The 22,559-nt window shown below is 34.0% G+C and overlaps 1 protein-coding gene across 2 annotated transcripts in view; it reads left to right on the top strand.

The window, feature by feature from the left end:
* The window catches only part of Slit2 (slit guidance ligand 2), a 328,161-nt gene that overhangs the window by 11,743 nt on the left and 293,859 nt on the right, over nucleotides 1-22,559 (top strand). For both annotated transcript variants that reach the window (XM_074042536.1, XM_074042535.1), the window contains exon 4: nucleotides 4,964-5,035. In XM_074042536.1, coding sequence (XP_073898637.1) covers nucleotides 4,964-5,035 — 72 coding nt within the window. The remainder of the gene's footprint in view (nucleotides 1-4,963; nucleotides 5,036-22,559) is intronic.

The raw sequence follows: 22,559 nt of genomic DNA, 5'->3' as shown, positions 1-22,559 counted from the left end.
CCCCTTTTAAAATCAGAAACATTAGGTAAGACAGACTTCAGAAAATTCTTGGTTTCATTCCCCTGTGAGATCACATTGCTTCATCTTAAAAACTTTCAATGTCCTCACCTTTAAAACAAGGATAATTATTATGTATACCGCACACTGCTATACAGGGTTTAAGTAAGATAATGTACATAGTTTTACAAAATGCTTGCACATGGTGCTTAAAGAACTATTATGCACTTTTATACTCCCTTTTTTTGAAGTAAATGTTAGGAATTGTTTTATCTACTAAAGTATGTATATAATAAATTTATGCATGTATATTTACTGTTTCATTGTGACTTTCTTCTTCTCATATAGCATGTGATTATAGAAGAGAAGGAAATACCAACTTTTTTTTAAGTTTTATCTCAGAGTATTTCTCACAATCTCTCTGCATATGTAGAAAAATGCCAATAAGTAAAGGGAGTAAATAGGAAACAGCATTTTTATTAATTAGCGCTAACCTCCCTAGCATGGAATACAAAGGATGAAATTGTTATTGATATCACCACTGAAAATAGAAGGTTTACTTTTACTACAAGCTCAGTTAGTAAAACTGTTGAAAATTTAAACTTTGTTTTAGTAATGAAAGATGAATTTTATAATATTTGCTTTAACATGTTAGAATAAAACATTTAAAAAGGACTAATGAAAATTTTTATCTGAGGAGAAGCCAAAGAAGGAGCTAATTAGTTCTATATGAGAAGTAGTTTATTGGAAATGATAGTTTCAAGGCAACATTTATTGAGTGCTTCTTACAGATTAGGAATGCTGCTCAAATACTTTATATTTACACTGATATGCAAATACTGTCTTTAGTAAGGCGTTTTCATTTCACATTTGGAATTAGATGGAAGGTTGCAAATATTAATTGAATTGAGGTGTAAGTTGAGAAAAGTGAGAAAGTGTAATCTCTACCAAAGAACAAGGCTCACAGGAGCAGATGGCGGATAATAGTTTGCAACAAAGCTTGTCAGTAATTCTCAGATGCCCTTCAAGCTGAGGTTGTTAAGAATCAACATCTTGATGTCAGTATTGCTTTGCATAGTAGAAAGATATCATTTCCCTTTCTGAAACTCACACTTAAAAATAACCATACAGAGCAGGTAGTGCAATTTCTTCTCATATTTGCTGTAAGAAAAAGTATATCTAAGAAATATACCTTTCTGAAACTGTGAGCTACCATCCAGAGGATTCTTGAACAGTTCTGAGATCTTTTGGTTAGATTCCACCTAGGGGCAATGGCACAGAGCAGATACCACTATTCCTCTTCTTATTTCTCCTTGGACACATTGGTGTCCTTGCTCTAAATAATGGACGGTTGATTTACCCGATCTGTTTGATGAACTTAATTTCTGTTGCTTCTATCAGTAATTCTGTACAGTGTTTTTAATTTTCTGCATGCTGTTTTGCTGTCCTGCGAACATCATATTTCAACTCAATTACGTTAGAATTCATAGTATGACATTATCCTCTTTAAGTCATTAAGAAATTTTTTGTGATGCTTGAAGTAAGATTACTTTTCCTCCAGCTTATTTTAGTATATAATTGTTATGCATCTTCATAGTCTTTAAAGTAATGTAATTCTACCTTTAAGAAAATGTTCTTTAAGGATTTAATTTCTGGTATTGTACAAGACTCTTACCTTTTTGAAAATTTTTGAAGAATTTCACTTTAATGCTTTTATGTACATTTAATCTAAGTACTGATGGAGGAGAGAATAGAACATGAGCCAAAAGTGTGCTGATTCTCTTTTTAAGAAAAAAAAAAAAGAGCCAACTAGTACTTGTTTTTCTCTGCATATTTTGTGTCCTTTAGTGCCAGTCTTTTTTTGCTGGATGCTACCTTGTCTTATGCTCAAAATGGAAATGTATGTAGTTAGTTTAGATATATGAAGATCACTCATAATAAGTTCTTTGAAACAATGGTGATCTAAAATTCAGAGAAAAATGTTTTATATTTATTGTCGCAATTTTAGATATTTTAAATAGGCATTTAAAATATTGAGCTGATCATATCTAGTTTTTCTTAAATAAAACTTGTATTTTCAGTTGATTAGGTTATAGATATTTAAGAAATGGACTATATCAAACGTTGCTTTTCTCAAGAAAGATTGGTAAAGAGGACACTTTCAGAATTACATTATTTTGAATTATTGCTTAGTAATTTTAGACTGTGTTTCTTTGAGAGAGGCAATTCAGACCATATGTTCTGGAGTCACACCATGAATTCAAATCTTAGTTCTGTTTTTGAGATGTATACTTCTTTTGAAAGTAGCAGTAAGAGTTGTACCTATTCGTGGGAATATTGTGAAGCATGAATGAGATAATCCATGCAAACCTCTCAGAACCTTGATGACCAGTCACATAATAAGCCATAACATGTCAGCTATTACTTGTGGAGTAAATTAACCACTGGGAGTATGAAAATGATAATTATAATCAAGAAAAAGTCACTGTATACTCAAACTGAAATAACAGCTTTCTCATAATATATAATGTTATACTGATGTAGATCCATTAACAAGAAAGCTAGAAGCAGATGTCCATCAATTATGTTTGAGAATTTGCTAAAACACATTGAATTCTTTCCAGCTTCTATGTGATTCTTGGAATGTGTGGATGGGGAAATGGGGACCAAGGAGGAAAAATGGACAGGAAAGGAGGTAGCTGCTATCTAGGGTACATGGAAGCAGATTGGATGGTAGTGTTTTGGGTGGCCGAAGAGTGGCATTAAACTTATGCAGTTATCACAGAGATAAATAATCAGGATATAATATGCATATGCTAGCTCCTTGTTGAACTGTATAAAAATGCAAAGAGAACAGTCTTTTCTCATTTAGCATTTCCTGAGAACCTACTAAGTACCAGGGAAGATTGGGAAATTTTGAATGAGAACAGACTATTTCTTTGTTTTTTGATACTGCCCAAAGCATAGTTAAACCAGAGAAGGGAACACAAAGATACAGTCTTTACAAAGATCTCACAGCCTAGTGGGAAAGAGACCAGTATATGAGTAAGTTACTACAGTATAAGGGACTCTTATCAAATGCTTTGGGGACACTGCCAAGGGAGGCACTAACTGTACTTAGGAGAACTGGGAATTTTGCAGAGCTTGCAAGAAAGTACCATTTGGCAAAAAAGAGAAAGAACTTTAAACAGAGCTGCCTCTGATGAGATTCAGGTTTGAAGGAGCAGTCTTGCTGTGGCTGAAGAGTGGGATGACATTTGTTAATCTGATGACTTGGATATGACCAAGAAAGCCCATCTCTTCCATTTAGAAATTGGGACTGGCTCTTTGAACAATGTGCATCCTTCAAAGAATGGTTGCTTTCCTAGGAAAATTCTCATTATTTCTATTTGTGAATACTTGTAATCTTTTTTTGAGAGACTCAGTTAAACTATACATTACTTTGGATCCACTTTAATCTTTTATGTACCTTATTCATAAAAAATAGTATAAATGAGAAATAGATTCATTTCTCCACCAGTTTCATTCTTTGTCTCTTACTTTTTAAAATTAGTGTGCATTTTATAAGTGCTGAGAATGTTTCTATAATTTACCGAGTACTTGATAATATGAGTTTATATAACCAACCTTGTGGTTACTATCTTTGCCTGATGACATCTTAGAATAGAAGGAGGCTCCAAAGTTCACCTGCACCAATTTCTTACTTAATACAGAATTCTCTTTTAGTAAGTTCTTTGCAGGAAAAAATATGTGTAGCCTCTGCTTGAATACATGATACCAGGAGTGAAGAGTTTCTTAAACTGATCTCTGTTTCTGAGTATCTCTAATTATGAGATATCCTTATAAAAGTGTCCTACCTTTTTAGGAATTACTATCACTGTTCTATTTTTGCCCCTCTGGAGACTAAACAAGTGTAATTCTGCTTCTACCTGAAGATCCTTTGAATATGTCAAGATTTGTATGTCCTCTTTTCCTCTCCCTTTAACATGTATCTTTAAAACCTTAAGAAATACCTCTGGGATTTTCAGTGGCATTAGTTTTTGGACCTTCTTACTCTCCTCTGAAATTAAGCAGCTTATAAAATATTTATTAGATTTTACATTAGTTACTTATTATTTTATCTAGATTCTGATAGAGAACTACTTTAAAATTGATGTTAGATTTTATACTTACAACAGAGAGGATTGGAATACTAGTACATGAGAGATACAGAACTTATCCACTGTATTTAGTAGGTGTGCTAGCCCAAAAGAACTCATGAACAGAGCATCAGGGCATAATTGACTTAGAGTTGCCATCAAGTTCTTGTCTACAATATATGAAACACTCTAATATTAGTTAAAACATTTAAAAATATTTCTTAAACAGTTTGTGACACCTATATAGCTCTGAGTCTTAAATTCAATGAAGTGTTGAGAGCTGTGAAATGAGGCTTGCTTTTGGTGGTTTTCTCATGATTTTGCCTATGGGGACAAATCATGCTGACTCTTTCTCACTCTTTTATTTATTTTTTTCAACCAAATGAGTAGTTAAGAAAATTGAAATTTCTATTTCTCCACATTGCCATGGCTGAAAATTTAGGTAATTTGGAACAGTATTTGAATTATTTTAAAACACTGTTCACTGTAGTATTTCATTTCTGCTGTCTCCTGAAGTTGCCTGACACACTTGAGTCTGAGTCATGAAATCTTTCATCATTGAGTATATTCTGGTTGACTGCTATTGCAGGGGATTTGAGTCTAGAATTTAGTCCCTAGTAGTCATCATCTTGACTAAGCAAAATGGAAAATTGCTTTAAAGGGTCAAGTTACAAAAGGTGTAACCAACTTTTGATTTGCAATGCTCGAATTCTCTTGAATGTCATTTCATTCTTTTTTGAAATACAGGATGAGGCATGACACTACCAAATCACTGTCTCGTTGGTATTTTCTATGTAACGTAAGCTTTGTTTTTGTTTTCTCAAAAGGCGTTTAAACAGAAATCACCTTCAGCTGTTTCCTGAGTTGCTGTTTCTTGGGACTTCCAAGCTATACCGGCTGTAAGTAGACACAAATAGTTCTTGTTGCTTTGGGTAGTGTCTTGTGTTTTTCAATGTGTTTTGGATCTGTTTCCTTGTGCTTTCCTGCAAATTATGCATCAATAGATTCATGGGTTAAAAGTTTACCTTTTTATTTTCTGAAGACCATTGATGATTGGTTTTCCAGTGGTTCCAGTGACTTTATTTGATTTAGCATTTCGTGGCTTGTGTGTCTTATCATAATTGTATTATTCTCTTTTTCATTATGTGCTGATGGAGAGATTTGCTTATTTCCTACTGGGAAGTTTTGATTGACTCTGAAGGAAGAAATTGCTACTGTACATCCTCTTAAGAGGAAGTTGGCAGTGTTTTTTCTTATAAAGTTGGGGTTCTTACTGTTAGTGGTTTGTTTTTTTTTTTTTTTTGGTATTGTTTCTTTACTCAAGAAGTAGTGTTTATTAGTTTGAAAACTAATGTATTAAAGAGCATTGTAAATTCCCTCTTGAGTGTTTCTTCTAAAGCCAGAATTCCAAGCTGTGCCATATGAGTGACTAGAAGGCATTATTTTCATATCATATGTGTCATAGACTTTTAGAGGAAGTTGTTCTTTAAGGGTGCATAGTGTAAGTATTAGACAGAATCAGAGTTTTTTCTCTGGAATTCTTGTTCACTGACCTAATGTATAGTAGTGAAAATGCATTTTTAAAAGCTTTTAGAATTAGATCTTCAGCCTTACAAGTGGTTTTTCACATATGGAAGATAAGCTACAAAGTGTTAAAAAAAATAGGTAGCCGTGTTCATTGATGTTGTGAAAACCTGCCAGGTTATATAGAGTAAATTGTTCAGAGTGCATGCACCTGAGCCTTGGGGAAGTCCCATATGATAATGTTTGTAGAGAAAGTGAACATACTGGTGTTTCACAAACTTGACTTCTTAGCCAAGGCTTTGTAGCTTATAAGTTCAGGATTGTTCTTATCAATTCTGGAGGTAGGACATCAACCCCATCACCGCCCCTTGCCACACACACACTGATACCATATCTCATCATAGAGAGAACTTTCCAGCTGCATCTCTCTAGAGTCTGACTTCCTGACCCGGCTCCTCTCAAGACAGCCAAAATCACCGAGAGCATGTTCCTCTTTCTTGTGGTCTCTTCTGCTTAATTGGTCACATTTATGTATATTTAAAAAAATCAAATAAAGAGACCTCCTTTAAAAAATATTCTCTAGGGGCTATTTTTACCAAGTAAATTGGATATAGGATGTTATAAAAATTATATGCGCTTATATCAGTTGAAATTTACATTTAAATATTGGTGCTTAATGTTTTTAAGAATAGCCACAGCATTGCTTTTTAATAGCATTTCAGTTTCTACTTTAATTACTGGCGATGCAGGGAATTTGAAAGAATGGATTTCAAGGCTACTGTATAATGAGCACTATTAAGCTATTACTTTACTAGCAGTGTGCACACATAAACAACACACATCAGTCTAGGAAATTGTTTTTGTGTACTATAAACATGAATTTGAAGGGAATTACTGTTACTTTGCAATTAAAATTATTAGCTGAAGAGTGGAAAATACAGGAAGTAACCTCAACACTATCTCTGAGAAACAGTAATGTTTGGTGTTTAGCAGTACTTGGATGAATTTCCTCAATGATTTTCAAGTCTTCTTTGACAATATGTAGTGGACCAAGAGATTTTGTCATGGTTTTATAGTTTTCTAAAGTTTTTTGTTTCTTTTTTACCATCTTTTTGGCAGTATTGGGTTATGAACTCAAGGTCTTGTTCTTGCTAGGCAGGCAGGTACTCTACAACTTGAGTCATGCCCCAGCCATGTTTGTTAAAGTTTTTATATGAAAGAGAATTAAAATCTTTGAGAAGTAAATTAAAGAAACAGAATTCATAAAACTATGATGACATTTTCTAATTAATTAAAGTCATGTCAATAAAAGGAGAAATGAGGGCCCAGTGTGGTGGCTCATCTGTAATCCTAGCTATTTGGAGGTAGAGATTGGAAGGATTGCAGTTCAAGACCAGACCAGGTAAAGAAGTTAGGAAGATCCCATCTCAATAACTATAGCAACAAAAAGTACATGGCTATAATCCTAGTCACAGGAGGCATAGGTAGGAGGACTGAAGTCTAAGGCTGGCTCCTGGCAAAAACAATATCCTAGCTGAAAAGTAACTAAAGTAAATAGGGCTATGATTTGTGGCTCAAGGGGTAGAGCACCTGACTAGTAAGTGTGATACCCTGAGTTCAAATTCCAGTACCAAAAAAGGAAGATGGGGATGATCAAGTAGAGAATCTTCTCAGAATTTTTATGTGCCTATTTGACTCAAAGAATTTCCCCTGGGGAGTACTGGAAGTAATGGAATAATGTGTTTGTTAGTGGTAATAGTTACAAGAGGCATGTGATATGAATATTTTTTTATTCCTGAAGTTAAACCTGTATAGCTTAGTATTCAATGCTGACAAAATGTTTTTTCTTTATTTGACCATTGATAATAGGGACTGACTGTACATAGAGGTGTAATTAGAGGCATAATTTCTATCTGCTTCCTCAAGTCAGGAGGAACTGCTGCCTTACCTGAATTAAACACAGGTGAATGTTAACAGCAGTGATATGTCTTGTGAGAGAAGTTATAAACTACGTGTGACCACTTTTTAGTGATAGTTATTATTAATTAAATTAAACAATGAACATTAGGAATCCATTAAGAAAAAAACAAAAGCTTATGAAGATGTCTACAAGGCTTATGTTAGTATGGAGGACAAGGATACAGGTTCACATTTTCTTTCATGTAGTACAGATACTTAGTAGCTCACCTGAAGCAAATACTGTAGCTGATAGAAAAAAGTGCACAAACTTAACATGCAAATTTATACTTTAAAATATTCATCTGAAAATGAATCTTTCTTGTTTAAGCAAGATAAGTGAGGGAACAAAGGATCTAGGAATTTTGACAAATGGGGAGGAAATATTCGGTTGTTACATGTACGTATGAAGGGATTCATTGTTGCCTTGCTATAGGATATAGTACTGCCATACATATCTAGAACTCATGAAAGAAAAGATTTTAGAATTTAATTTTTCTTTATAAATTATTGCATGATGCTAATTAATATCTCAATTTACTTCTTTTCTTACTTTTTGCATCTTTCATCCTTGCTTAATGCACTTTTTCTAATCTATCACCAAGAAAAAAGTTTACCAGTGTAATGCATAGTTCATACACTTGTATTTGATTTTTAGCATTGTTTGCTTAGATGAAAGTTATCCTGATGATTTGGACATTACACAGATTTTCTTTGAGCTTTTGTAATGAATAATCACCATTTGACTCTTGGCTGAAAATGAGATGCCAGGAAAGTACATATGCTCTTTGTGGATTTTAAATGCAAAATAAAAGAAAAAGAGGGTACACTGTATATGAATTATGATTCGACACGGTTGATTGCTGCTAGCAGCCAAATATGCTTTCCCTTTGCTGTCTGCTCCAATTTCTCTTTGGACGGGTTGAGAGAGCACTGCATGTTCAGGTCAAGATGTTTGCTCCGAAATAGTAGTACAGTTGCAGCTGTGTTTGTTGGAGCAGGAGACTAGTTTAAATAGCATTACCATTTATCCAGTCCATTAACAGAACTCTCTGTAAAATAATACCAACTCTGCGTAAACTACAGGACAGTGTAATAAAATTACAAGCACTTGTTGACAGATGGAAAGTGTAAGTAAAGGAAAAGTAAAGAAAAGGGTGATAGGTTGAAGGTTAAAAGAGACAGCATATAGTTTTCTTAACATGTATAGAGAGACTCCATCCTCCCCTTTGCCCCTTCTCCAAAACCAAGGGTACATTTTTATGATCAACCTAAGAGTGGAGAAAATTATTTTCAAAGTAATCTGGAGCTGGTTAACTGAAAAAGAGATTTCAGTGAGTTTTGAAACAGTTGGCTATCAGTGGTCAAAATCAATGTATAGCATAGACAAGTCTTCCAGAGAAGTAGCCTTAAAGGTAGCTTAGGGGTATATGGTTCACAGTTTCTGATTTGAGTTTGCAACTACTAATCCAGACTCATTAAAGAGGAATTTTATTAATAATACTGTGGTTAGACACTTGATCTTAAATGTTTGGTTTGTGGTTTGAGTTTATTTCTTTGAGCATTGTTAGTTTATCCAGACTTCTCACATAAGGTTGGCTGTCCAAAGCACTTTTCATAAATTCGCTTTTCACTTGTATCCACCAAACCAAAAGAAAGCAAACAAAAATAATGACCTAAGTCTCAGTGGCATACTTTATTTAGTTCTCTAAATAAATAAATAAATATTTCTGGTTTAAAAATGGCATTTATTATTTCCCAGTGAGTTTTAGAGCAACTAAATTACCTAAAATTAGAAAGTATCGTTAAAGCCAAAGAGTCATTAGGTGGCTTAGGAAATACTTACCTGAGAGAAAGTTTTTGGGCCCTTAAATTGACTGGTCAGTTCACAACTCATTGACTGTTACAGAGCCCAAATCCTCAATATTATTTTTGGTAACTGTAGTAGTAATTGTACTTTTTAAAGAAGAAAACTAAGTTTTGATTCATTAAGGTAAAAAATTAATTCTTTAGCATAACAAATACACAATTAGCTATCATTATTTCCCTTTCCCTCATTTCCAAAGAAAGAGCTCAGTTTTTGTCTTTTTTAAGTAGTTTAAGGGTAGCTCACGCCTGTTGTAAAAATGTTGATATTCAGATAAATAGAAACAAGGAAGTAGAAATTATTCATTATCTTCTCACCTACATAAAACAATTTTTATAAGTGTCAGTTAACTTAGTTTTATTTTTTATAATTATGCATATCAGTGTTGGCTACACATGTATTATGAAAACATTGTTTTTAATATCCCCAGGGTCTACTATGAAGCTTGACCTTTGGAAACTCTCAATAAGTGTTTGATGTATTGAACTGAATCTCTGTCAGTTTCAAGGTTTGCAACTTGAATGAGCAAATAGTAACTCTGGGAAGGTATTATGAATAATGGAAAGCCAAATTAAATTTAAAGGATAACATGGCTAATTAAATGTTTGGGTCCCTTAGGTTTTCTAAATGTTGAAGCATTTTAATAGACAAAGCACAATCAAATTAATCCATTTTTTCACCAAGACAAAATATACCTTAGTTTAAGATAAAGCTGTGCTTACATAGAACTAACCCCATGGTTTTTGCATGTCAACTTAGTCTCATAGGATTCTTGCAGTCAAGCACTACAAAATATGACAGTGGAGCCTGTGTAAAAATTTCTCTTGAATTAATTTCTGCCAGCTCTGATTAGAGTGTGAGCTCCTGGAGGTGTCAGGTGCCATAGTTTCCTGCTTTATTTTACTCTTGGCCTGTTTGGCCCCTGCCACAATAAATCCAATGGTGGTTGTGCAGGAATTGTGGGTTACAGTTGCTATGGTTACTGTTGTCTAGCCAGATCAACATCATTACTCATCTAGCAAGCTGCCATGATAGCTACCGCTGACTTCTCTTGCTGAAGCTGCAGAAGAGTTTCTTGTACTGAGGATGAAAGTTCTTCAGAAGGTGGCGAGTATAGCTTAGGGTTTTATATAAGAAAAGTGTACCCATACTTTGGTAAGGGGAGGAGGTAGACTTCTTCCTTTGAAAACAAAGAACCAGTAGGAGAGACAAAACCTAAAAAAGGGTTAACTTTCAGTGATTAAAACTCCTTACTTATTATTATTGAGCCCAAGAGACTCGTTTTTGTCACTTAAAATTTGAGCTATATGAGGACAATTTAATTGAAAAAGATTGCAATTACTTAATCCAAAGGCTTATTTTTTAAAGTATTTAAGTAGGAAGACAAAAGACTTGCTATAGGAATGTCTGAATACACTCCAGAGAAGCTGTCACCACTTGCCATGAATACAAAAAAAAAAGTAGTCATTCAACATTCAACAGAACCTACTTTTGATTTTTTTAAATCAACATGTAAACCTATGAGTTAGATGTTACAAATTCAATGGAGATTAAAATTATATTTGAGATTTTTTTCTAGATCTGCTGTTTTTACTCCAAAGAGATCACCAGTAGAAGCCCAAAAACTAGTTTTCTGCCATAGCAACCCATAGAGTGGACTCTGTGAAGACCACAGCAAAGTTCATAGCATAGGAAAACCAATTGCAGAAAAGTCTTTCTCACTCTACTGTACTTGTTTAAATAGTTCCTTTCTCAGATGTAAATGTATTACCACCATGCTAACTTTTCTACCCATAAGTACTCTTGGTATGGCAAGTTGGGTTTGGAGAATACTGTGATAGGGAGGAGAAAGTAGCATAATTTTTGGCCCCACATAAGATGTGATATTTGTGGGCCTCAGTTTTTGCTGACATCTGACCTACAAATGTAAAATGAAACTTAGAGAATTCATTGATACTGATAGTGTTTTTTGAAACACGAATTTAAATACATGATTTTCATGTCTAAAGGACATCATTGTATATACATAATTGGTTAATATTTTAAAAATTGAGTGTAAATCATTAAATTATTGCAGTAATCTCAAGTTTATAATTTGGGCACTGAACTTTAAATAAATATGATTCCTTAGTAGAAATGTTAATAGAGTTTCAGTTACATTTACGTAATTTTAATATGGGTACATATTTGCATTATATTTAAGGACACCGAGACCAACTTAATTTATATCATAAAGTAGTGTTGAAATGTTATCTTGGGTTTTCATGGTTTTGTTACCTTTGGAAGTCATTTAATATCTCAGGAATCAAGTTTGTTTACCTGTAATATAGGAATATGATTATACAATTTACCTTCTGAGGATATCACAATCACAATTTAGACTGTATTTAAAAGAACATTGTGAACTTTCAGATATGATAGAAGTTATATCTCTCTCTGTGTTATCATCCTCTCCCTACAAATAAAATGAGAATAAGGGTCACTCAGATGCCCTTGCAACTTGGCCTTAGCCAACCAAGCTCTGCATTCCATTGCCCTGCCCTTATTATCCTCAGTATGATGACTCATTAACATCCATAGTCACATTAATTTTCCCAGAACTACAAATTGACATAAAATGTGCATTTGTATCATTTCATTTCTTTCCTCTTGGCTGCAGAAGATACATTATAGCGAAGATACTCTTAATGACATCCAGCCACCCTTTTCCAGTTGATGACTAATGTAGTTTTAAAATTCATATATCAAATGAATTAGGAATAGAAACAAAGTGTCTGTGACTCTACATATTTAAATTGATCTTTTAATGTTGTGTTTTCCTGAATTATAAAATGGAGAAAAGTTATAAATTAGAAGATGCTGAATAAACTAATTCAACTATATAAGAAACTGTTCTGAAGGTTGTTCAGACAATTTATGTAAGTTCCCTAAAGTTTCATTTTTACTACTAGAGAAAATTTCCATTTTGAAAAGAGTAACAAGATATTTAAACCATTTGTTTTGTAATATGTTAATATAATTTGGACTGGAACATTGTCATCCATATACAAATGCATGTGTGTGATTTTAAGTGCAATGTTTAGGCTACAGATTTTGTCAAAATACAGTACAAAGTGCAAACTTTTCAGTACATTGAATTTAAATGCTGTTTCATAATGAAATTGGTTTGTGCCAGAAGTTATTTTTGCTTTTATCATAATTCCAGTGCTTCTTATAAGAACATACACATTGCAGTCAGATAAATGTGGTGTATGTCTCCTTACCACACGTTTCCCATAACCAAGTTAATTGCTGGTACTGAATTCCTTATGGGGGGGTTTCCTTAAAGTATTTTGACAAATTGTAATGCAAGAAATCTTCGGACAGAAGATAAAAAATATCTTCTAGATATCTATCTAGAGAAGGATGCAATGAAAAGTAAAAAGTCTATCTGTGTCATCACCCCCAGTCTAAGGTACCACACTGTGGTTTAAAATGTTATTAGAACATCTACGCTTCTTGAAATGGCCCAAATGAATGTTTACAACTGAGTTTGGCAACTTGATTTAAGTGTTTTAAGAAATACTTAAAGAAAGGAGAAATAAATACGTCTGGAAAGAGAATGGAGAAAGATAACTTTGCCCCATCACGATAGGTTTCTTCTGCTAGTGAAAGATTAAAGCTCAGAGCATGCGAATAGCTGAGAATGGCACAGCGGAAGGTTGATTGCTTCCCCTCCGACAGTTCCAATTGATTGAAAAAAGCCTAATTTAAAGTTGTGTTTATTCTATGTCTTAAACCATCAGAATTCTCTTTTAGGACCAGAGGAATGCTCTGGAGGAAAAAGGATCCAAGGATAAAAAGTCATTGCAAGCCAACAATTGTTCCTAATCCTCACAAAATGCTGGAGAAATTAAATTTATTCTTTATTGCTCAAAGTGTTACCTAGGTCACTGGGCGATGGGAAAATTGGACTGGAAGTCGAGTAGGCGCAAGCTTTGTTTTGTGTCTAGATGCTTAACCTTAGACACGACAAGCATCTTAGAGTGTTGTGGGAACTAGGTTCAGGGCATTAACACCAGGACTTTTATTACCCAGGATTTATAATAGGCTGTGCTGTCAGGAGATGAAAATGTTGTGTTTACATTTCAGTGTTAAATGATCATTTAATTAACACCTAAGGGGAAAAAAAAACTTGTGAAATTCTTAGCAGCTTTTACTGTTGTTAGGAGGTTTTAATATCCGAGTTTCATTGAGATTTCTTTTTCAAAGTAGAGACACAAAAGACATTATAAACTTTTTAAGGAAGACAAACAGTTTAACCTTGACCCTTTTTCCCCTAAAATATTCATTTAAATTACATTTTAAATCTGGTGTGCTTATTTGAAGGGTATATAGACTACTCTTAAAATGCATCTTAATTAGACACTTTTTATTTATGTAAACATTTAAAATATAAACATTATTTCATTTACATTCAAAATTTTTACTGTAAGACATTTGAAATTACCAAATAGTTTATCTTAATAAAATTAATACATTTGGAATACTAACTTTAACATCTCATATCTTTAAAACCATCACTGTAGTTATATTGTTTTAAGAATTTGGCTTGAAGTAGTTATTGATAGGCAAGCAAATTCTATGGATAAGTATTTTATTAGATTATTTCCTAACTAAAGTTACTATCCTGGTGAAAAGATTTATATATAGCCAATGGAGAAGATTGATGACATTAATATAAAAATTAAAAATCACCGCATTTATTACTAAGAAATTGGATGTTATATGTCTTAATTTACTCTTTATCTTTTGTAAGACAGATAATTAAATAAGAGTGGTCTTGAAATAAATATAAAATGTACCAGCAGGAGCAGCTGAATTCTTAGTGACATTTTCAAGATTTTTTAAAAGTATTTTTTAAAATTGATACCTGCTTTTTCTCTCATTTTATCTGGATAGGAAACTTCAAATTTGTCTATATGAAACTTTAAAAATATTTAGCAAATTTTCTAGTGTTAGAGGAAAATACTTGTTGATTTTCCCAGAAACTAGTATGCTATTATAATGTAGTTTTTCTAAGTACACTGTTTTTATCCTTACTGGAGTAAAAAAGCTGATCTCCTTTAAAAAAAAAAAAGTTTAAATTCAAAATCCTGAGGATAAAACCCACTTTCTCCATTATTCATGGTAGAGGAGTACAAGAAGGACTAAGTGTTATTGAAATCTCCTAACAGAAAACCCTGCTTTGAACCAAGTTATATTCTCATTTGCACAACACTGGAAGCATTAGGTAGGCACTTTGTATGACCCTGTATGCTTGCCTTACTTCTATCATGTTTCAGCTTTCCGGCAAAACTTTCTTCAACTTTTTTGCCCACATTAATTTTTCTTTTTTCTCCCCAAAGTCACTTCTGTGCTCAGAGTCTAGTCACAAAAACTCACAAGTAGGGGTTTTTTTTTTTCTCTTCTTTTACACAAGGAGAAAACAAAAGACAAATGCCCAGAAATTGAAAAAAATGAAAAAGAAAGAGTACCAAACCTGGTTATTTCATGGACTGATTAGCAAGAATATTCTAAATGATACAGTTTTCACTACACCACCTGTTATTTCAAGACGACCAGGTGATAGCTGGACCTGTAGGGAGGGATTGGGATGTAGGCATACAGAGAGCTAGAAAAGATTGTGTGAATGTTTGAGTAGCTTAAAGAATGAATTTTCAGGAAAATTACAGGAAGTTTTATTTAGCACAGCTAAAATGTGTTGCTTTTATACTAAGTAAGTAAATCCTAAGCTTTTACATTGAGAAAGGTGATGCTAGAAATTCATACATTGATTATTTTGAATCTCTACCTGGAAATTAAAAAGAAAGATTCAAGTTTTCTTTAAGGGTTACTAAGATAACATAAATAATTGTTATAAATACAACTGCTGTTACAAGTATATTTGATAATCTATTAAGCCATTGAGTTTAGAAAAGAAGAAATCTAGGAATACTCTCTAGTGTACATTGAGTGACTAGCTTAGTTAAAGTTAACTTCTACTTTGTATCAGACTACTCTGCCCATCTTTGAAGACTGAACCATAATGCAGCTCTACTTGACCTCTTCACTTTTGTCCTTGCTGTCACTGCATAGAAACTGCATCTCAGGGCGAGCAGATTTTCCTCTTGCTGTCTAGAAATTCTCAGCACCTTTTCGGTCCTCTTCCTTGCCTCCTGTTACAGAAGCACATTTGCCTTCCTCCCATGAGCCTCATCTCCATCAAACCTTTCTCAGCTATTCAGTTACCTCCACATCATTCATTATAACGTGATGGTTAGTATTGACTCAGACTGCCTAGTTTGAATTCCTTAATGTGTATGCTTGGCAATGTTTCTCAGTTACCTGCCACACATTTCAGTTTCCCCTGTGTAAAATAAGGGTACAGCCAGAACATACCTTATTAGTCTTGTGTGGAATAAGTTATTCACCAAATGAACAAGGTCCACTGTATGCATTATGCTTGGCATATCGTAAGTGCTATGTATTTATTTTTTTATTTTTTTGTTTGTCTTTACTGTTAAGCCAATTAATTGTTTTCTGTCTCATATAATGTGTTGTCACGTATTATCTAATCATAGTATGCGTGTTGACTTTGAAACGAAACTTGTGTTACGTTTTTCTTTGTTTCATATGCAATGATTAGCCTTGTGCAGGGTGATTAACACCTTTCTGTTTATAGTCTTCCATCATAGAATATTTATTTCTAAATATGCAGAATTATGGGTAAATGTGTAAGTTTTATGTGCTCAGGACCATAAATAAAATACATTGAGCACAATTGTTCAAAAACAGGACAAAGTATAGCCAAATTATTTGTTTTTATTGCATTATCATTATTTTTATTTGTATAGTGGGATTTATTGTGATAATTCCATACAAACTTAATAAATACCTTTTGGTGGAGATTGAACAGTGACAGAAATTAATCCTGAGAAAGACCCTAGTAATACACTGAATTTGTAAAGCAAAATACCACGCCATGCCAATATCACTAAATCAGAAGTGAGATAACTTGTACTAGTTGCATTTCCAGTGCTGTGGTTGCTAGCAGCTATGCTGACCAAAGTTATTTGACCTTCTGAGTACCAGTTGTTTTGCTTATAAGGTCTGTAGTAGGTCTGATGAGAGGACTTTGTCCATATGTGCTTACCATCATTTTGTCAGAATTTCACATAAGGCCTCTAAGTCTCTAGGGGAATTAGGAGAATGTTCAAAAATAATTGAGAGAAGGGAGATTGAAATCTAGCTAAGATTTGTTCTAGCTATTTTTCAAAAATTTATAGTGAACTCTTCACAGGACTTGCAAGAATTATAATAGTGGAATTATTTATGGTAGTAAGCCAGGAATTAGATTATTAGGACATGGATGAGTGATTTTGAGATTGTTCTCTTTACTATTAGCAATAAAAAAAAATAAATAAAGGCAATCTTTTTTGTTGTTGTTTTTTCTAAGTAAATGTAGCCTGCTCACATGCTCCATGGCTTTGCTATTAAATGTGAATTGTTTGAAGGCTTAGGGTAAAAAAAGTAAATTAATTAAAAGAGATTTGATAGTTATGTATTATTAAGTGGTTATTTTGGTAGTTGATAATCCCTTAATATGAGGTAAGTGGTATACAACAGAAGCAGTTTTAATAATCACCTGCTTCTCAAGCTTCATGAGTGGTAGCATGAAGAAATGAGTTAAAAATTAAACAGGGGAAATCCAGGAGAGAATAATGGTTGTGGTTGATGAAGGTTTGTACGTTTATATTTGTGTTGTCATCCTTTAGTAACAAGCTTGAGAGCAGGGACCATCATTTTCTGTAATTCTCCCTAGGAAATGCATTGTGCACCCGGACAATTAATTTTCCTGACCTTTTGAGGAGAACAGAATGTATGGAACCTGAATACCCTGAAGGCAAAAGGAATCTGGAGTCTGTTTCTAAGAGGCCAGCAGCTCTCTTTCTTGAGTTGGTGTGGTTTTCTTTCCCTTCCTTAAAGGGGAATGAATTCCACACCTAATGAATAGTTTCAAGGAAAGTTGTTAATCAGGTACTCCAAGTGACCACCCTGGATTCTTCTTTCATTGCACAGGAGCGTGAGGGAATGAGAAAGCAACACAGTTACGTTTGATAAAAGGAAATACCTTTTCCTCTTCCCACCCACCATGTAATCCCCTGGAATTTACTTGATGCTGGAAATTACTGCAGCAAATACAGTGTCTTTTATAGTTCAGTTGTATGCACAAGAATAACATGCCTACAATAATTATGTTTAAAAGTCACAAAGTATACTGGTCATGATATTTCAAGCTAAGAATTTTCACCTAAGGGAGTCAAGAAAAATTCTCTTTCCTTAACTCTTGTCAGTTTCACAGTAGAGCATGACTGTGGCCAGGGTTTTGCCATTGCTATCAGCATTATATTTTCTATTTCTTCTGAATTAACAAGTATTATCTGTTGCCCTATGATCAGATACTAGATCAAAATCAGACAAAGAACTTGAGGAACAAAAATGATTCAAAAATAAAATTGAATTTTATTTAAATGGTCAAATATATTCATCAGCCTCTTCACATTTAGAATCCTTACTCTAATTAGAACACACACACACACACACACACACACAGAAGTACACATACAGACACACACATATGCAGACAGACATACACACATACGGGCAGGCACACATAGACACATACACAGACACAGTAGTTTCAAATGACAAGATATGGCTTTATTTTCCAAATTAACTTAATTGAGTTGAAGAACATTATTCAAATAGGAGAACATGCTTTGAGGGAGGATTCATTATTTCCAAGTAAATATTATAACCCTAATTATCATTATGGTATCTATTAAAGATACTTACTTTGTTGTATTTTCATAAGAAAATTCAGCTTCAGATTTTTTTCAAGTGTAGCTCTTCTTCCCAATTCTCAAGAATATATTGTTCTCATACCTTGTACTTATTGTTATACTAATTTTGTATTGTATTATGTTTCAATAAGATGATTCCAAAAGTGTGCCCTTGAAAAATCCAAGAGAAAAGGATTCTGTGGTTAAAGAGATTGCAAATAATAAAAGCCACATCTAAAGTGATGGCTACAATATATGTTTGTGTATTAATATCTAAGGCATACTAAAATAAAGAAATCTGTTTTACTTTTAAAAAATTGTTTCTCAAAGTTATTTGATTGTGTGCCCCCCCTTCTCTACTTTCCTGTTTATTCCAGTTAATCCAAGTAGCAAGATCACTATTTATTTGTTCCAAAGAATGATTACTTTTTGTCGGTTATGATTGAGATTTTCTAAAAACATTTTGGAAGTAGGAGGTTGAGGCATATCCTTATTTTTCTGGTACTAACACAGTCAGGTGTATGACCTTGAATATCATACTGGCCTGGTCAATCTGTTTGTCCCAATGCACCTGAAAGGTGAACTTGGCATTCTGTTGTTACGTTGAAGGATAAACTTAGACTCTTTTGTAACCATTTCATTAACATGGGAACATTAACACAGGGCCAACATTTGCTTTAGGTATTTGCTTATATGTGTGCATGTGTACAAACCCAGTCAACAATCATTCTAAAGACTTTAACATTTTCTAGTTTAACTTTGTTTCTGTCACAAAGGCACCTGAAGTATGGTGGAGCACCTGCTGTGCACAGCAGTCTTTAGCAGCACAATGTGGTGTGTATCCTCTAAACTGGCTGCATCTGTCCTTGCAGGAGTTTTTCCCCACTACACGGAGAGAGGGTTGGACCCAAAAGTATTTGATGTACAGTTCATCTGTGGTTTTTGAACTTCACATCACTGCAAAGCTTACTTGTCAGTATTCTGCCCAAGACTCTTTTTTTCTGGCACTAGCTCACAAAAAATTGCTTGGATATAAGGAATTAGACATGGGAATAAAAATAAATAGAAGAAATATTATTATAAATCTCCAACAATAACTCTTTGAATACACTGGATCGGTGTTTTTGACTGACACACTACTGTCATTGCTGAAAGTTACTGTCCTTTCTCTTAGTTTCCCATGCCTATCTCTTTGTCTACCAATTCTTTTTGTATTAAATATGGGGAAAGATATCAAAGGAAACTCAGAAATATAGGACCAAATTATAGCTCAAAGAAAGCTATGTCTTAAATGGGATTGATAGAAAGAATTCACTTCAGAGTACACTCAGTGTTTATGAATACATTTATTTTTTGGATTTTATTAAGTTCCTAAATAAAATTCCATTTTGCAATAGTTTCTGCATAATAAAGCAAAGAACCCCCCAACCCATTTTTCCCACTTTCATGTCTTATCTATAGGCTCCAACACCATTTATTATTCTTAATATTTTACTTATTATCTGTCTGAGCCAACTGAAATGGAAGCATTGTGGTAAAGAGTAGTACAGTATATATACAAGAAATATTGGTTGGATGAATAAATGTGGGCTTTGCAATGGACTGCAGATTGCTTACTAGGGATGTGACTGTCTCGGTGTCTATTTCTTAAAGATAGCAATAATGAGAGAACAAGTGTCACTGAGTCATTGGGGGGATAAAGTGATATAGTGCATCTGCTGCAGAGTTCAATTAGTGTTAACTATTCATACATCAAGTGACTCTTGGTCCATGAAAAAAATAAACCAAATATTTACCATCATCTTAAAATCATTTGTCCTTGTTTTGTTTTGGGGATGAATTCTCCTGTTTCCCCCACTCCTTCTCCCTTAAGTATTAGGATGGAAAGCCTAGCCATGCAGAAACTGACTAAAGCTTCTTTTGCCTTCTATCCGTCTACTGTTTTTGTGCAGTTCTGCATTTTCATGGAGTTCTTCGACTTTCCAGTGCTGTTCCTAGGATGTAGAAATCCCACCTGGTTTTGCTATTAACCAGGCACTGCTTCACTTCCTCTCAATAGCAACTGCTGCCATTCAGAAGGTGCCACCACCCCGTTTGGGGCCTCTTCCCTTGTTTTGCTATGCAGTACCAAGCAATAGACATCACATGTTTTCACTTACTTTTTAACATGGTTAACCCACAAATATCTAGCTAGGGAATTAAAAATATGCTACTTTGACTGAGTGTAGCATATTATAGAAATTGTTTAATTCTTATATTATGCTTATTAGTTAACTAACAAAATGCTTTCTATAGGTGGTACAGCCCTTGAGAGTTTCGGCATTTTCTTCTTTCTCTGTTCACAACACAGTATTCACATGGAGTGGGTACTCAAATGTTCATAGGGTGAAGGAGAGCGCAGGAACACAAAGGATCCATGGAATCATTCTTCATGGTAAATGAGCTGCAGAAACCATTTGAAGCTTTATCTTTTTAATATCTTTGCAGTTGTTCATCCTTATAGTGTTTAAGTTTAAGGAGAACATCAATAAGTAAACTTTTAAATCAATGTATCTGAGTGCTTACATACAGGTAGTTTTTTGTACCAAGTTCCTCCCTGTGATAAAAAAAAAGTATTTGTTTTACTTATGAAAACCTAAAGAGAGAGTTATTTTATAACTTTTAATCATTTACCAATTCTTTCCTAATAGTTTATGTATTTTTGTGTGTGCACACATGCTTGTTTTGTTTTAGTTTGCAAGTAAAACAATTTTGCTACAAAATAACTACAAAATTGATATTGCTGAAAGCTGGGGAGAACTGAGGCAGATGGTGTAAACTCATCATATCCTGTCCTTACACGGGTTGCTGAGGCACAGCGTACATCATTTAGTGTGCTTTCACAATTCGTTGCCATTCTAGAGCATGTACTTGTGACATTTTTATTAGGCTTTTGTGTTTGGTCACTGTATTAAACCCAGCAATTTATTCCTTTCCACTTAAATTGTCTTCCCTGTATGAGGGGTGGAGAAGAATTCACAGTGCCTGCACATAAAAGGCCATTATCTTATCTTCGAAAATCCAGCCACACAGAGACAGGAATCATGACAGTCAGCTGGTGAACATAGACTGCATAATGGAGGGCAAGACAGTGGGAGTGAGGCAGTGATGAGGTCAGTGTCCTAGGAAGGTAGAGGAGAGTCCATCAGCTGCAGCAAAGGTTAGCAGACTGCCTGGCAGATTCTTTAGTAGGCAGACAGACTGAAGTTTGCATATGGGGAGTGTGTTCCACCTAGGATCTTGATTTACTTGCAGCTGGTAGAGACTTCTCAGGAGAGTTATTATTCTTCTTGCCTCAAATCAAAGCACCTATTAAAGAAAAAAATAGAGAAGCACACTGATACCCTGATATTTTCTATAAAATGCCTTTTATCTTGAGAATGGGGTCATATTTTATTTAGCACATTATCACTTTAAGTTTTGGACCTTATTGGAACTTTTGTTGACTAAATGACTGGAGGACCTTATACCACAAACTCAAGTTGTCCTTTTGTGACACATTTGTAGGGCTTACTCTGAGCCTACTCTCTTTGTAGCCATGTCTCTCAGCATCTTTCTATACTTCTGTTAGTTCTGGGTAACAGCTGTCTTATATCATAGTGAAGTTGTCCCCTTCTCTTTCTCCTAGAATTCACGATCTTGATAGCAGGTTCTAAGTCTTTTTATTTTTATGCCTTCCATAACATTTAACATTGGGTTAAGCACGGAGAAGGAGCTAGATAAATGCTTATTAAGTAATTTCACAAGGGCTTTTCTTTTTTTTAAAAAAATTTATGTATTTATTTTATAAAGCCTATTAAATTTCATTTAAACAGAAACTTGTTTTTGGGATAAAACAAAATTTTAGTAACATCCTATCTAATTTTTGAAGAGTTCATATTTGAAAAGAGCAGAGTATGTTTACTGGCACAAATTTTCAGTTCAACACAATTTCCAGGTAAATAGTATGTGATCTTATTATAGTCTACTGTGTTTATTATGAGGACATATTATGGCAGTTGGTTTGGGAATTTATAAAAAAATGGCAAATGATGGTGCAAATACTATGTACACATGTATGTCAATGGAAAAGTGAGACCTGTTGAAACTATTCCAGGAATGGGAGGAGGAGGAATAAAGGAGAATGATAGAGGGAGTGAATTCATCTATGGTGTATTGTATGAACTTTTATAA

Source organism: Castor canadensis, chromosome 9 (assembly GCF_047511655.1).
Source record: "Castor canadensis chromosome 9, mCasCan1.hap1v2, whole genome shotgun sequence".
In the NCBI taxonomy this organism is placed as follows: Eukaryota; Metazoa; Chordata; class Mammalia; order Rodentia; family Castoridae; genus Castor; species Castor canadensis.
This window is presented reverse-complemented; position numbering and strand designations above follow the sequence as displayed.